Raw genomic sequence first — 18,257 nt, forward strand, 5'->3', positions numbered from 1 at the left:
AAGACCAACATAAGGTATGTTTTTGTTTGAGCTAAGATGCTTTTTTATGCACTGGTAATTTAGTTTATAGGTACCGTAATTTTTGGATTATAAACTACTTTTTTCCTTCATTTTGAATCCTGCGGCTTATAGTCCAGTGTGCCTTATTTATTGATTTATTTGGGTTAATAGGTAAAACTTTATTTGACAGCGGCGTCATATGACTGTCATAAGACCGTCATAATTACGACATGAAACTATCATGGGGATTACTGAATGCTTCTGACATGTCGTTAAGTGTCATCCAGCAAATTATGTCTCTAACTCCATTTATGTCAAGCTTGGATCTTTTACATCCATTCAAAAGTGAGATAATTTTTCCGAATAACACAAAATGACATCGGCTATAAGCACAAGTTTTAAAAATGTTAAAACAATAGAGATCGGACGATATCGAAAAATAATAAAAATCTAGATTTTCGGGGGCCAGATTGCCCAACCAGAGCATCTATCTAAAATTGCATTAATAATAGACCAAACGTTTTTTTAATTTTTTTTCATGTGCTCACAAAGGTCGAGTGCTGAAAGAGATCTCTCTGCTATCGACTGTTCCACCTTACATGAAAAGTTTTGTTTACTCGTACCAGTCTCTCAAAAGTAGATGGATGAATGATCTTTGAAATTCACAATCGTATACAGCATCTAAAACACAACCCAACAAGTTGTTGACAGTTTTGCACTTGAACTCATCTTAACCTTCCCTCTAGCACTCTAAGAAAAACTTATTGTAGTTCGCCTCGCTGACCTGAAGTCTCTTGAGATGGCCTTCCGTGAAAATGCGCATCCAAAAAATGTTGCCGCAAGCAAAGAATGGCCAGAGCATGGCACTTAAGAGGGTTGTCAAAAGGCCATCACATTTTTACAACTGAAGAACAACATACAGGACAGTAAAAATAGAATAAACTGGAAGTCAAGCAAATGCCAACGCTTCAAGATACATGGGGGTGAACAGAAGTGATCCGAGATCTGTGGACGTATCAAGTCGGGAGGACTACATAAAAAACATGAAGCAAAGAGCAGCCACAGCTGAAGGGCCTCCCACCTCCATACATTACACTTTCTTGTGACAGAGCTTCTTTATCTGACTGTGACCTGCGTCACCCTTCAACGAAGCGCCTGAAACAAGTACTCTCCGATTCTCAACCTCTGGCAGCTGTCAACAATGTGTGATCATTACCATTATTATGTAATTAAGAGTCATTTTTGCAAATGATACTGTTTAAAATAGTTGCCTTGAACGCTTTGCTGAGCTATTTAAAGAATCAATTACTTAAAGGAATCCTTAAACACTTCTTGTTGCCGATTTCCAGATGTACGCGTAATTAAAAGGGTTGAAACACGCCCTCTGGAGAGGAGTTGAAGAGTCATTTGTCCTTTGGTGTCAGAGCGCTAAGTGCTTGCTTTTGTGCCGATAGCTAGAACAGGCTGATTTAATCAGCGCCCTTCTGTGTGATTGGCATTGACGGCGAAAGGGTGAGAGTGAATGATGAGAAGTAGTTTGGGGGTATCATTTTGCTGAAAGTTAAATAAAATACAGGAAAGAGTAAGACATTTATTTAAAGCCAAACCGTATATGCGTGTGCCAGAAAGGCTTTGCTACTTCTACACAAGGTGTCCCCTTGGTAAATGATGTCGTCAGTACGTTGTAAGGGTACTTATAGTAAGGAGTGAGGACCAGCGCTGCGTTTCCAATGAAGACCAGCGCACACCTGTACAGTGCCGTGAAATCAGATGAATGAAACATTTCTGTTTCCAGCGGCTGTATGAAGGATGAATAGTAATAAGGTAATGAATCCAGTTGGGGCTAAACAATAGCATATAACGGTTAGCAACCGTGTGGTTTAGTGTGGCTTGTAACCACCACACCCGACCCGAACTCGTCAGCACTGCCAACTTTGGGGGGGGGGGGCTTGGTGCTACTGGTAACTACTACCGCTAAACTAAGCTAATACACATGGTGAGAGGACTATTTCCCATAACTGTGAGTAAAAGGCTGTGTACATGTTATAAAAGATTAAAAAAAGCTGATGAAGTGGTTGTTGTTGACATGCTGCTCTATAACTTTGGATAAGGTAACGATATTGTATTTCCGCTAGCATTAGTTCTGCGGGAATGTGCAATGCGGTTGGCCGTAAAGGTGTTTTCAATGTCAAGTAAGGCTTCAAATCAATTTTTTTTTAAGTCATACTAGTGACTGTGTATAGCTACATGGCAAACGACAAACATTCCTCCCAAAATACGTCTTAAATTCAGCTGTCTCAAAGCATTTTATGTAGAGATGTCCCGATCCGATATTTGGATCGGATCGGACGCCGATATGGGCAAAAAAATGTGGATCGGCCGACACGGAAAATTTCCAATCCAGACTTCCGATCCAGTTTTTTAAAGTCCGGTCCGGGTTTGCCAGCGCACCGATTTACATAATCCATTCCAGTTTTTGCTTCGGTTTCCCCCAAATCTGGTCCGCATTTTACGGCACACCTTCAACACACTTAATTACCGTCTCCCAATTTACCGAGAGACTTTATCGGTAAAAATGTCAGCTGTGTGGGATTATTTCACCTTAAAGGATGACAAAGACGAAGAGGCAGAGTGCAACATATGCCACAATAAAGTCAAGCGTGGTGGTAAAGCTGTAAGAAGTTTTAATACAACCAACCTAATCAAGCATTTAGCGAAATACCACCACAAACAATATGAGGAGCATGTTAAGAAAACCGAAGACAAAAAGAAAGGTCCTACGCAACTAACACTGGCAGAAACTTTTGCTATGCGTGACAAACTGGCACTCGACAGTTCCAAAGCCCAGGGAATAACAAGAGTCATTGCTGAAGAATTCATTCTGGATGACGAGCCATTATCTCTCGTGAGTAAAGACGCACCATCCAAAACTTAGAACCATGGTACAACATTCCCAGCCGTCATTACATCCTTGAGCGATTCGGCCGTGGAAGATTCGAGAACGATTCACAAACATCCAAATTCCGATTATTGAAATATGTCAAGTAAAGCGGAACTAATACACAGCGCGGTCTTCGGGACGCAATGAGAAACGGACCGCATCGCGTCCCGAGAGTAAACCTCACTTCACTATACCCACTTTGTTGTGGCAACAATAATAAAGAAAAAAAATAACAGCGGGCTGCCGCGACATGCAACTGCTATCTTTCGCTATCTCGTCCGTTCTCCCATTCTTCCTACTCGCTTCCCTCTACGTCACAGCTCTCCAGTCCGATCGTCTCTTTTGGGGGCTGCGCATAGTTACGGACATTACAATGCACAATGAATAGGCTGCCGCTAAACACTTCACACTAGGCTGCTGCTAGTTAGAAACGGCCTTAAAAAAAAAAAAAATCTCATTTGCTTTTATTTTGGTGTGGCGGTCTGCCACAATCTGTTAAATGTAGGGGAAACCCTGGATGTTAAATGTACTTGAAACCACTTGAAAAATACGTGATGAGCGACACACACTTGATGACGCAGATGGTCTCATGATTGCCTTCGGAGGAGTTACAATAACTTCTTTTTAAATGCACCCAAGTAGGCAAACAGAGTGCAACAAGTGTTGATTTTATTATGTCTTTGCACACCATTAATCTTTAACTACTTGACATACATTACACCGTCCGTGCCAGGGCTGGAAAAAACACACGTACAGTACATCTCACTTAGCATAGCCTGTAAAAACACTCATCAATTTGCACTTTCATTGTTTCTCACTGTGTTGGCTCCGAATCTACATGCACAGCGTGGCGCGGGCAAGTCTGACATGGAGTGCTGCGCTACTGTTAGAAACAGGTCATCACCTCATGTACATTCTTGCTGCCTCCGCCGTGTTCACAGCCAGGCAAAGGGTCACGCCGAGTTCCACGAGAGCGAGCAGCTGCTTTACATTATTGTGCTCAATCTGAGGTCGGCCCTTGTTTGCTTCCTCAGCAGCACATTAGCCTTTCCATGGGAAAAAATGATCCCGGGAGCAGAGGTGCTGATTCTTTCACTAGGTAAAACACATAAACACATTTTAATGTTGCTAGATTGTACAGTTAATCCTTATTTATCGGCCATTTTACATACAGACATCAAACTATGTGCCGGCCCAAGAATAATAATAATTGTTTGTTCAAAATTATGAACTACTAGCAATCTTTCGCGCTCCCTGTTCAAAATAGACTAGATGTTAGAGCTGAATGGGCAACCGGTTAGCTACCAAACTTTCTCTTACTGTTAATTTACTTTGATGATCGTCCTGAGTTAGCGTCCTGAAGTTGTGTTTTCCCACTAACAAGATTCAGTCCCAGCAGCAACCCCCCTTCGACTCACACCATAAATTTCCAGTTGGCATGACCTTCTCACTTTGTTGTTTTGATACATCCCAGACGCTCCAACATCCCAGGTCTTGTTTGCTCTGTTTTGTGTCTTGACATCACCAGATAAAAAAAGGACTTCTGGCATTGCTCCGCTTCTGACCTGGTGACCTCATTCTCAGCACATGTGACGTCACTCGTTACCATTCTTCTTGAAGTTTTTCATGCAAAGTCATCTTTCATTTAATGAGTGGTTATGGCTCTACTTGCTGAAACAGTCCATGGAGTAAGGATTTGCCTAGGATTTATCTAGTCATAAAATTAGGGATGTCCCGATCCAGGTTTTTGCACTTCCGATCCGATACCGATATTGTTTTGCACTTCCGATCCGATACCGATACTGGCTGATACTGATACCGGCCTATCTGAGCATGTGTTAAAGTTTAAAGTTATTTAGCCTCCTTACTTAGTTGTCAGACTCATGTTGAAAAGGATTTTAGTACTCTTGATAACAACTAGCCTACTGAATTAGGTGAGTTTGAATAACACACAATGGTTGGTAACAAGAAACTGACCTGTTTATTCAGTGACAAACACAAAAAATTATAAATAACAAACAGAAATGGCATAGTCAGTCAGTAAAATGTGCAAATAATATTGTAAACTGTCTTAAAAAAAAGCAAAACACACAAACAACCTAAGTGGAAAATCCCACAAACCCCCCAAGCTTTTAGATGCTTTTAATGTTTCGTGCATTAGTTACAAAAATTGTATAAAAAGCCTCTCAGGTTTAAATAAATGACTATTTCAGTATCAAGTTAATATTTTGAAACAGTAAATAAAATACTCAAGTCCCCATTCTGTATCAGCAGCTTTAAACTACATTCAATTAATTTAATGTTGTGAATCAACTGTTAAAGTTGTTAAAATTGCTCCCGTTATTCCATAATTTCCCTTCTGTCAACTTTCGACATGTGAAAGTTTTAAAACTGTTTTGAAGATGGATTCAAGTCAAGATTTTGCCGATTTAGGAGTATTTTAGATAAAAGGTTAATTAGGTTCGCTTGGAAGGTTCACTACAACAGCCTACTAGGGAAGTCTCCTGCTTTAAGATGGCGGCTGTTTACTAACGCATCTAGTTTTCAATACTTCAATGTTGCTAACGTCGTCGAGTCTGTCATTTTGCATCTAGTTCTATATTCATATGATATCTATTATCTACAGTAAAACGATGTTGACGTAGTTTGTAGCAGCTGTCAGCAGCAGTCAGGTATTGTGTTTTTTATCTAGCGGCATGAGTTGAGCTAAAGCCGTGAGTTGAGCATTGGCATTACCCGGGTCTATGACATGTTTACTCTTGGGACGCAATTCAGTCCGTTTCTCATTGCGTCCCGAAGACCGCGCTGTGTATTAGTTCCGCTTTACTTGACATATTTCAATAATCGGAATTTGGATGTTTGTGAATCGTTGTAGAATCTTCCACGGCCGAATCGCTCAAGGATGTAATGACGGCTGGGCATGTTGTACCGTGGTTCTAAGTGTTGGATGGTGCATCTTTACTCACGACAGATAATGGCTCGTCATCCAGAATGAATTCTTCGGCAATGACTCTTGTTATTCCCTGGGCTTTGGGACTGTCGAGTGCCAGTTTGTCACACATAGCAAAAGTTTCTGCCAGTGTTAGTTGCGTAGGACCTTTCTTTTTGTCTTCGGTTTTCTTAACATACTCCTTATATTGTTTGTGGTGGTATTTCGCTAAATGCTTGATTAGGTTGGTTGTATTAAAACTTCTTACAGCTTTACCACCACGCTTGACTTTATTGTGGCATATGTTGCATTCTGCCTCTTTGTCTTTGTCGTCCTTTAAGGTGAAATGATCCAACACAGCTGACATTCTTACCGGTAAAGTCTCTCCGTAAATTGGGAGACGATAATGTAGTGTGTTGAAGGTGTGTCGTAAAATGCGGACCGAATTTTAGGGAATCAGAAGTAAAAACTGGAATGGATTATGTAAATCGGTGCGCTGGAAAACCCGGACTGGACTTCAAAAAAACTGGATCGGAAGTCTGGATCGGAAATTTTCCGTGCCGGCCGATCCGATGCGCATTTTTTTTGCCCATATCGGCGTTTGATCCAATCCAAATATCAGATTGGGACATCTCTACTTGAGTGTTTTCCGCCATATACATGTATATTATATTCACAGAGATCTGAGCTAATATTCAAAGAAAGAACCACAAAATTCACTCAGTTCTCAATTTCATTTAAAACTGTGCAGAATGGAAAAAAACAAGTAATAAAAATGGCTGCACTGTAAACAGAAGCTGAACAAGCTCAAAAAACCCCTCCATAACTTAGCTTAATGGCGGATTGCAAGCAGTTATCAGGTGTATATCCCCACCTACTTTACAAGAGTGTGCAGCACCCATCTGAAGGTGTGCTGCCCTCACTGTTAGTTTTTATTGGTCAACATCTTGTTCACCTGCCTAACTTTGCTTGTCCTCGTGTTGCTGCCTCTTGTGCTCAATTACGGTATAGTTGCATGAGGTTTATCTATTGCACCGGAGGTATGAAAACAAAACTGACAACTCACAATGAGAAAAAAACCAAACAAAATAAAGATAGTGTGTAAGGCAAGTGACAATTTGAAAAGTAGTGGAGTAAAACGTAGATATTTGTACTCAAGTAAAGTACAGATACACAAAAAATGTAGTTTAGTACAGTACTTGGTTACATTCCCCCACTGTTAAAAAGTGGATACACAAGTTCATTATGTACGTTCTGCCATTTAGTGATAGACTATTGTATTGTTCCACTTGTCACCATAGGGAGCGGCACAATGTTAATTGAATTGAAGCAAAAAATGGGTCATGCTTCATATCATTTTCTAGAAAATGACTATACATGAAACCCAACAAATACAATTATTGGAAAACAATAACCAGTCAACCACAACATGGTATGACTATCTGTACAATAAACCACGCACCACTCGTATGTGTCATCCCAACAGCTTTGCAAAGCCGTTATGGCTCACTTGGCACTGCTGTCATTTTGAATTTCTCATTACAGGTTTGTTGAACCAGTTGTAATAAGAATATGTTTAAATTATTGATAAAGCCAGTGAGACATCAACATTGTAACCATCAACACACGAACATTTAAATGGTCTTAAAGTTGCACGTTTGAGGGGTGTTTCAGTGTGGTCCGTATTAAAGCCCACAACTGAGGCAGGAGGAAAGCAGATGCACGTCTTTCACTCAAACATCCGCTGTGTCCTTAATGAGAACCAGACAAGCGTTGAAACCATAACACACAAATCTCCATTCATTATTAACGTCAGATTATCCTCCTTATTAAGACTGATGCAGAGACCGGGGGGAAAACCTGAAGGGAAGAGGGGATCAAGGATGCAAAAATGTTACCAGATGACATGCAGCCACCTACACTACCCAGGCTGGCAGGCTAACTGGCTTCCGGATGGAATCAAAAGCAACCAGAAGCTGTCCCTTTGATACTGTAAACACAAATGTGAAAAAGCGCTCCTTTTTAAGGCATGCTGGAAAATGCCTACACAGTTCCAGCAACTTTGGACAGTTTATGTTTTCCACAATCTTAACAGAACTGACAAGTGTTATTCTTTTTTTATTGCTGAAGACAACAGGTTTCAATGAATGCATCACTGTGTTACGATAACGTCGAATAAAAGAGTGTAAATCGAGTTTTATGCAGTGTTTTTAATGCAATTTTTTTGCAGAGGATAAAGAATACAAGCCTGTGAGTTTTGTTATATTTTCTGTAGGGCTGTCAAAATTATCGCGTTAATGCGCGGTAATTAATTTTTTAAATTAATCACGTTAAAATATTTGACGCAATTAACGCACACGTCCCTCTCAGAAAGTATATTCTGCCTTTTGGTAAGTTCTACAGCAAGACTTTTTGTGCTGTCCAACAGCGAACTCTTGTGGTCGCTTTGCGACATGGTTTATTGTTTTCTTTCCAGTTCATTATGACTGCACGACGTCTCGGGCTGATAATGTTGTGCTTATATGATCCTTGGACAAGATTTGTCCGTAAGTATGGTTGTTGTAAAGAATCTACATATTATGTTAGTAAGCGAAATGTTCTATTTTTTGTATGAGACGCTTTTTGTTTATGTTTAGTGAACCTGTATAGCGTGCTAAGCTAACGTTGTTGCTAATGCAATGCTTGTGTATTTTCTTTTTTGTAGTTTTACGACTGTCTAAAGAGGACAATGGTTTGAGGCCATTTTATTAATAAATCAGATGAAAAAGGAAGAAGTCTAATTATTAAGGCGTCGTTCACTAGCTGTCTAGCTTTGGAAAAAGTAGACGCTTCGGAGTGAGGACAGCATAGACAGATTTAAATAACAGTAGAGTGAAATGCCCACTACAGTCCTTTTGTACCGTATGTTGAATGTATATATCCATCTTGTGTCTTATCTTTCCATTCCAACAATTTATTTTACAGAATATATATATAATTTACAGAAAAATATGGCATATTTTATAGATGGTTTGAATTACGATTAATTGCGATTAAAAAATTTTTAAGCTGTAATTAACTCGATTAAAAATTTTAATCGTTTGACAGCCCTAGATTTCTGTCAACAAATGTTGCGTCACTTTTGTGTTTACACATCAGTTGGCAATGATAGATGTCCAATCGTGTGACTATTTTCATCCTTCTGCTGTGAATTTCAATAAGTTTATCACTCGTTGCGAGATATGGGTAGTAACGCGTTACATTTACTTTGTTACATTTACTTGAGTAACTTTTTGAGAAAAATGCCAACAATCAATCGCTGTACCAGCTTCACCAATGAGGCGTCGCAACAATAATCACATGATTCCATTGTATCAATCAGACTCAAGCTTGCTATTTTATGATCACGTGGGCCTGCTCAATCATGTGGCGTCTTTAAAGCACCATAAAAAATTAAGTGTTTGACATAGAGCGCTGCCGTCAACATGACTCGAAAGGATTTTAACCTCTCTCCAGTTTTTATTTGGCACCGATTGACCACGGACAACCGGAGATACTATCTTATTCATGTCATAATAGGAGGTATGTTTTTTCCACTAGAGGGCATTCATGCTCTTTGGATGAAAGAGGTTTAATTTCTAGAGAATTTGTTTCTTTTGCTGGAATTCAATGACGTTTTTCGTATTTGTTTGGCTTAATCAAATCAAATTTATTTATATAGCCCTTTACAAAAACCCAAAAGCTACTCAAAGTGCGTTACAACAACGAAAAATATGGTTCATGATCAATAAAATTCAGGAAAGTATTAAACAATAAAATTGAGAGAAAAGATAAAAAACTCATCGCGCTGAAGGTCAAAACAGAAAATTAAAAAATATCTATTCACAAGTATTCTCCCTGGAAAAGCTGTGTTTACATATGGCGGCCGCCATATTGACTAACAGACTAGCATGGTACTTCGACATATTCATGTAAAATAAATGCTACATGCACGTTTTTTTTTTTTTGCTTTTAACCAACAATCGAGACTGTTTTACATCCATATCTATAAAGAATTCAGGGATTTAAGCATTTATTCACAAGAATTTTCACCGGAAAAGCTCTGTTTGCATAAGGTGGCTGGCACATTGATGAACAGACTAGCATCGAACTTCGACATATGTACGTAAAATAAATGCTAACTGCGTTTTTTTTTTTTTCTTTTAACCAAGAATCGAGACTGTTTTGCATCCATATCTATAAAGAATTGAGGGGTTTAAGCATTTATTCACGAAAATTTTCAACAAAAAAAACTCTTTGTCTGTGATTTCACTCTGTCAGCTTTGACCTCGTGTGGCAGACTAGCATGGTACTTCGACATATGTACGTAAACTAAATGCTAACTGCATGTTTTTTTTAATGCTTTTAACCAAGAATCGAGACTGTTTTGCATCCATATCTATAAAGAATTGAGGGGTTTAAGCATTTATTCACGAGACTTTTCAACGAAAATGCCCCATTTGTCATGTTCAGCCAGTCTCTGCCAGTTCAAATGGACTGGGACAGCTATTGCCAGCAATGGCAGCTAATGAGTTATTAAGTTGATTATATCTGGAGTCCCAAGGCTACCAGTTATCTGAAAGAGTAGTCAAACAACACAAAAGACGCTACTAACTACATTCATGTCTAAATTGAACAAGAAAATGTAAACAAAAAGTGCTCCCCTTGTGCTGCATTTCCACTTGACTACTCCTATAACATGTGGCTCCAGCACATTTCACGGCATTTAGCACTGGCTGCTTGCCCTAGAAGCAAATATTTCTATGAAGACAGCGACAAGTGAGAGCTCCACTTTTATTCACTGAGTGATTAATGGTGTGTGTTGCTGTGAAATGCTTCGCCGGGGCCGAGCTGCGGGTTTTGTTGTAAGCGAGATTACCTGTTGGAAATGGGGAAACATACAAGCTCAGACTGGATGTAATCCATGTCCATGGAAGACAGCTATAGCGGGTTTATCAACACAGTGACTCTAATGAGGCCTGAGTCATTAACCAGGGTGCAAATGCTGAAAGCCTGTGCTGATGTCTCAATCAATCATTCTGTATCATTTCCTGGAGCCATAGTCAAGCACATTAAACCCTTTAATCCTGTTTGTTATCTCACTTAGGGCAATGAAGGGCTTCCATGAAGACGAATTATGAGTGAAGTTGCAAATTAATTATGATTAATAGGCAGAGTTGATGTGTCTATCTAACTGGACAGACAGATAGATGAGTCTGAAGTGCACGAATCTTAAATTCCTCACCTGATAATTAGCCAGAACACCCATATTTTATCACACTTAAGAAAAAAAAAATGCACATAGAAGATCTGACTATAAGCCGCAGGTAGTCATGATGAAACTTGAGTTCTTTATGATACACAGTAAAGATTATTACTTTTTTTTTTTAATGTGAATCAGTGTTGTTTCTATTACGATTACAAAAACATTTTTTGATGGCCCTTTTTTTATGACATGACACTGCCATGAGCATTAATGAATGCTTATGACGGATGTCATTTTGTGACATCTGGCAAATTATCTCACTTTCGCATGGATGTAAAAGGTCTGACATGGACATAAATCGAGTTAGAGACATAATTTGCCGGATGACACTGAATGACCTTTGTCATAAGCATTCATTAAAGCCCATGATTGTGTCTTGTCGTAATTATGATGGTCTTATGGCAGTCTTATAACGTCGCAGTCAAAGAAAGTGTTACCTAATAACCCAAATAAATCAACAAATAAGCCGCAGTGGACTATAAACCTCAGGATTTATAATGAGGGGGAAAAGTAGTGTCTTATAGACCAGAAATTACGGTAGTTGTTTCAATAGGATAACTGTTACGTTCACTGTTTTGGTGATGACCTTTCTTATGAAGACTAACCGATATATCGGTCGGCTGATATATGGACTTTTTTCAAGGTCGGCCGCTATCAGCTGATATATAGTCAGTATGATAGAAAAAATGTTCTGTTCACAGTTTGGTTGATGATCTTTTTTAGAGGTGCACGATATCCATTTTTTGAAACCGATACCGATATCGATAACTTCCTGCTCCTAAAAGCCGATACCGATAACCGATAATAAATATATAATTTTTAAAAATGTATAACCTGAGTTTTTGAACACCTGGAGGGTTAAAAAAAAAAAAAACTAGTGGTGGATTCAACAAAGATTTGCCTTTCATCTCATCAGATTTTTCATAATGACATGAACAAAACATTGCGTTTCACTTCTCCACTGCCCGACGGCCAGCTAAGAATGAATGCACTTCCATAAACCACAAGGCTTGGTCTTTTCTAGCTTTTATGGGAAGACACTCTTCTTAATATTGTGAAAGTACAACAGAAAAATACACATATTCAATACTCAATATACAACAAACTGCACAATACACTTATATACACAACTATTATATGTATAGCATAGCACACTAGCTTGAGCTACTAAAGCATTGGCTGGCTTCTATAACACAACTTCTGAAGTTCTGTACATATGACCCTTCACCACAGAAGTAAACATATTTTGCACATCCATATGTAATAGTAAACATAAAATACTTACATATATTTCTGAGGCGAAAATGTAAGCATTCACAACTGTCAATGCTACCGCTAGACACCGCAACGTGTAAGTGATTGAACCAAACTACTGTAACAAAAAATAGGTGCATTGAATTATTCTGACCAGCAGGTGGGAGCAATGCCCCGCAAATGGTCAACTGATTTCCCATACTATTGTGTAAACTGCAAAGCCAGAACAGCACGTATTATCGGTCTTATTATAAATGTTATTGGATTTATCGGGATGACGTCATAATTCCTATTATCGGACCGATAATTGTCGGACCAATAATTATCGTTACCAGTAATCTTCTTTAATTTTAATTTTGTACTATCTAGTGGCCAGTGTAGCAGAAGAAAAGTCTCCTAATATATACATCCATACTATGAGTATCGTGTTTTTCAGACTATAAGTCGCAGTTTTTTTTCATAGTTTGGCTGGGGGTGCGACTTATACTCAGGAGCGATATATGTGTGAAATTATCAACACATTATGATATCATTTCACATGTTATTTTGGTGTTTTGGAGTGACACTGATGGTTTGGTAAACTTGTTAGCATGTTCTTTATGCTATAGTTATCTGAATACCGTAATTTCCCGAATATAAGGCGCACCCCAAATTTACTTGTAGAATCTTGGGGAAATTATTGTACCCGTTTATAACGCGCACCCTAATTTTAGCACCAATAAGTAGAAGAAAACAAGAAAACAGAGCTCGTGTACAGATACATAAATGTCATTTTACTGAATATCGAAACACAGCACAAGCATAGCATATTGGTAGTTCAAAACATTACCATAAACTGACAATATTTACGGTAATAATATGATTTGACAACTTCTCCAACTTACCAGAATCTAGGAGAAAAGAGATGTGACTTTTCTTTTAGAGGCTGCTGTATAACTTGCTCGTTTCATCATGATGAATAATGTTTCTTCCATGGATTGATACGGTAAAATGAAAGTGAGAACGTAAGTCGGAAATCCAAGAGAGCTCATGCACTGTCGACACGAAAGTAACAATAGGAACTATTGTTATTTGGGTTTGAGTTTCCCGACGGACAGATATAGTTGACGGACACACACAGGAAGTCTGTTGTTACGTTTGTTATGGTCCGAGTTGCGGAGCTGCAATAAACGTTGACTCAAATGACGTCAAGAAACTAAATTCTGTGCTTTATGAAGAGTGAAAAAAGCAGAATTTAACACAGACTAAAGAATTCGGCCGATCAGAGTGAAGTATTACCGAAACAAAATGGTGACGTAACGTACCGTAATAGTCGGAAACGGATCGCCGCATACATTTCTTCAACACAACGTGCCATGTCAATAAAAAAAAAAAAAAAAATCGGTTTTTATATATATATGTAATATATATATATTTCTGTCTCCATCCATGTACCCGTTTATAATGCGCACCATGATTTTTCAAGTTGATTTTGGGGGGAAAAAATGTGCGTTATATTCGGGAAATTACGGTAACTCTTAATAGCAATGGCCACGTTCGCATTCTGCCTATGGCAATGTGTGTTCAATTGTATTATTGACTTTTTTATATTGAAATGCATGCTTTTAGTTTCTGGCGCTTTCACGCCCAAGTGGGGGCGCACTCGCACTTGTTTACGCGAAGAAGAGCGCTCACACGCGGACGGACAGCTCCGCAGCATCTGTCGTCTGAGCGAGTGGGCGAGAGAGAGAAACACGGCTGTGAACCTACGTTCATTGTTTATGCTTGCAAAATATCTTTTTTTTTTACTTGTCCTGTTCAGCTGTTTGACACAGAGAATGGAAGTCTAAGTGCCCAGATAGTCTGAACAGTTTTAATGTTTCACATTGAGAGTCTGACATACTCCCATTTTGATCATTCAAAATACCTTTTTATTATGACAAAGCAGCGAACAGGAAGGGATAATGGGGGGACAGCAGAAAAGAAACACAAGAGAAGAAAGAAAAGAAACACATACACAAACAACAACAAGAAATACATTGAACATCTAGACTAATTACTAATATGCTGGTGCCATCGTCAGCGAGATGTATTTCCGGTTTACACCATGTGGGGGCCTATTGGCCAGTGAAAGAGGGGGACGGGGGTGGGGGTGTCTATAAGCTTAGTGATTTAAAGGGGTAGAGTGTACACAATTCAGGTCTGTGATCTAGAACCCAGTAATCGTGTGAATCTCTTATGAATGTAAGCCCGTTGGCGACCAACCCTACGCCGCCCCATCGCCAATCCCGGCACCAGGACCCCCAACCCGAGCATGCCCTACCACATCCAGCAGCACGCGAGCCCCACCGGGCGCGCGACAGCCACGCAGACGGGTGGAGAAACCGCGTGGGCGCCAACCCAGGGCCACGGCCCCCACCCAGCCAGCCCGGGGAGGGAGGGCGTGCGGGGGGGTGGGGGGTCAAGCGCAGCCCATCCTTCCTCCCGCAGCCCAGCAAAGGAGCCATCGTCCCCCCCCCCCCCCGGGATCCAGGGTGGCCACCCGCGCACCCATCAACCGGCCTTCAGGGATGGCAGGAGGGGACGCACCACCAACCCCACGTCTACCCCCACATCCGCCCGCCCACCCGGGCCACGAGCCACAGCCACAGCCCCCCAACCGGCACGGCGTGCCACGGGATCCCCTTGTAAAATATCTCTACAGAGGCAACGCCTGTGTGTATCATCTTTTCTGTTGTAGTTGTGTGTTTTCCACCCGCGATGGGACACTTAGGGCCAGTTGTGTGGTTGTTTGAACGATGTGCTATTGCTAGCGAACGCATGCTAACCGTTTGTGTCATTGCTGCTAACATTTATTTACGTTGATGCGAACCTGTTTGGTATTGAGGACGAAATTGATTTGTATTATTTCTATTAATAGTTTCACTCTTCAAATGATGGCGTCATAACCGCGGCCAAAAAAAAAAAGTCAGCAAATTATACGGACGTCCAGCATCGCCATTTGGGAGTTTAGCTCACTGTATAGCCAGGACTGAGCCGTAGCATCCTGGTGAGGATAGTATAGTCGCATTTCGTTGTTCATGCGTCATGTAACATTATCATACTGTACACTTATTCAGCACTATTGTATTTTTATATTAATTTGCCTTTCAAGATGATATATCTGTTCTACAGTATGTGTTGGATTTTATCAAGTAAATTTCCCCCAAAAATGCGACTTACACTCCAGTGCGACTGATTTATGTTTTTTTTCCTCTGCGTTGGGTATTTTATGGCTGGTGCGACTTCTAGTCCGAAAAAAATACGGTATTTGAATTGCCTTTCGCAAGCAATGTGATTTAAAAAAAGAGTATATTGGTTTCCAAAATCAGCTTTAGACATCAGTAATCGGCTGAATTTGTTTTATTTTTATCTGTATCGCCATCGGTCTTTAAATCCCATATTGGTCAGCCTCTAATCCTGTGTCAAAAACACACCGTGTAAAAACGCAACAATGCCTGACTGCAATGCTCAAAATGAAGCTGCTCACTTACCATAGGAGAAGGTGAGTCGCGGAGTGACGTCATGCTCCTCAGCAAACGAGCGAAGAGAAATAACAAGTATAAGAGTGCAGATGGGCACACAGACTTGGGCCATACTCATTGTCCACATGTCTCCTCGCACTATTTGCCTTTCACGTATTGGCGGAATGCATCAAATGTTTCGTTGTTCAAGCCGTCTTTATTTTCTTTCTTCTTGGCTTCCCTTCTGGAGGACTTAGGCACCTTGAAAGGAAACTCTATGCTGTTCGGGGCACACCCTGGTGTTGGCAGGTGATGCTGGTTCGCACCTCATTCTTGGCCGTGCAGCCTCCATGCGTAAGCAGCAGTGAAGGCTCTCTTTGATATCTGTGAGGATGCAAACAAAGATTTTAATTAGTAATTTTTTTTTAAATCATTTGAACTGGCATGGTGGCAGATTAACAGTAAGTGACGTGAAAATGCTCCAAAGACAACAGGAAGCGACCCGGAATCTACAAAAAGTGAACCAAAATTAACAGGAAATGACCACAAAATGCTCCAAAGTCAATAGCAAGTGAGCTGAAATGAACAAGTGAGCCAGAATTGTCTCAAATTCAACAGGATGTGACCTCAAATCCCCCCCAAATGGCTCAAGACTGCCCCAAAGTCAACAGGAGGTGACATGGAATTGCCCCAAAATTACAGAAGTGACCTCAAATCTCCAACAAATGGCTAGGAACTGCCCTAAAATCGACAGGAAGTGATTTGTACTATTAATTCGACATTCATTCTTGTAGTAATAGTTTGACTTTTTTTTTCTCATATTACTACGACAATCAAAGTCGTAATATTACGTAGGGCTAATGTAGCTAAATAAGCAACTACGTACTTTTTGTAAGAGTGTTGCAGCCTCTGTTAAAACCAACAATATTGAAGGCGTCTTGTGATTTAGACTCGGTTTTACAAATAAGGAAATCCTTGATATTTTGCCTCATCTACATCAAATTATTATCCATAGAATGATTTATGAGGTGGTGTGGCTCAGTGGTATAGTAGTTGTCCCTCAATCCAGAGGTTGTTGGTTTGACTCGCCGCCCTGATGAACTCGTCTTTGATTGCAGCTCACTCAGAGTGCACGTCTCGTCTGAAATGATCTTCATTTCTTTCTAACATTATTACTACCATTTGATGGCATATCTCGGCTTATTCTTGAGCAAGATACTGAACCCCACGTTGCAGGTGGATGGCGATGTAGTGTAAAATGCTTTAAGGGCCTTGAAAGGTGGAAAAGCGCTATACAAGTATAACAACATTATCGGCAATGCTTTGTCGTTGCTCCCAACTGAGGAACATGAGCATAAAGTGTGTAGCGGCATACAGCTACATTACCCCGACTTAATAACACGACTTTTTTTCTCATAGCAATAGTACAACTTTAATCTTGTGGTCCTTTTATTTTTATTTTATTTGGCTCATGTACAAGTAAAAAAGTGAAGAAAAAAAAATCTAGTAATGAGCAACATTGTGAGTAGCTGCTTATATTTTTGTTGGGATTTTTTTTTTTTTTTTAAAACAATGGTATTTTTTTTCTGGGCACGAAGTTATCTACATGGACTATTGTTATAATGATACTGTACAATAACCCATTACATAACCACATTAAGCCAAAAGAAAAATAAATAAATATATTGAATTCTGACGAGAGAAAACGAATTAGAGCTGTCAAACGATTAAAATTTTTAATCGTGTTAATCACAGTTTAAAAATTAATTGTAACTAATTGCAATTCAAACCATCTCTAAAATATGCCATATTTTTCTGTAAATTATTCTTGGAATGGAAAGATAAGACACAAGACGGATATATACATTCAACATACTGTACATAAGTACTGTATTTGTTTATTACAACAATAAATCCACAAAATGGCATTAAAATTATTAACATTATTTCTGTTAAAGGGACCCACGGATAGAAAGATTTGTAGTTCTGAAAAGATAAATGTTAGTACAAGTTAGTAGTAATTAGAACTAAGTAACTCAAGTTTAAAAACTGATCCGAATAATTTTATTCACCTCGAGGAAACGTTTAATTTTGCAAGCTCTAAGCATCGCGTTTTGCCTGGACTACTTTTAATGCGGGACAACGCGCTGACATCACATGCGTAGAGGAAGAAGCAATAAAAAAAAATAAAAAATAAAACCTTACTGCAGCCGACAGCCGCTACAAACTACGCCGACGTTGCTAAAAACTACGCCCGCATGATGCTAGTGTGGTAGCAGGTAGTGTCCGATGCGTCTCATAGATATCGCATGCATTTACGACTAGATGCGAAATGACAGACTCGGCCGCGTCTGGCCAGCGTAAGTA

General features: G+C 39.7%; 1 protein-coding gene across 2 annotated transcripts in view; it reads right to left on the reverse strand.

Moving 5' to 3' along the window:
* sema4ba (sema domain, immunoglobulin domain (Ig), transmembrane domain (TM) and short cytoplasmic domain, (semaphorin) 4Ba) overlaps positions 1-18,257 on the reverse strand; it is a 175,312-nt gene that overhangs the window by 52,286 nt on the left and 104,769 nt on the right. For both annotated transcript variants that reach the window (XM_057836051.1, XM_057836052.1), the window contains exon 3: positions 15,921-16,274. In XM_057836051.1, the coding sequence (XP_057692034.1) occupies positions 15,921-16,038 (118 nt within the window). In that variant the 5' untranslated portion in view covers positions 16,039-16,274. The remainder of the gene's footprint in view (positions 1-15,920; positions 16,275-18,257) is intronic.

This window comes from Corythoichthys intestinalis, chromosome 5 (assembly GCF_030265065.1).
Source record: "Corythoichthys intestinalis isolate RoL2023-P3 chromosome 5, ASM3026506v1, whole genome shotgun sequence".
Taxonomy (NCBI): Eukaryota; Metazoa; Chordata; class Actinopteri; order Syngnathiformes; family Syngnathidae; genus Corythoichthys; species Corythoichthys intestinalis.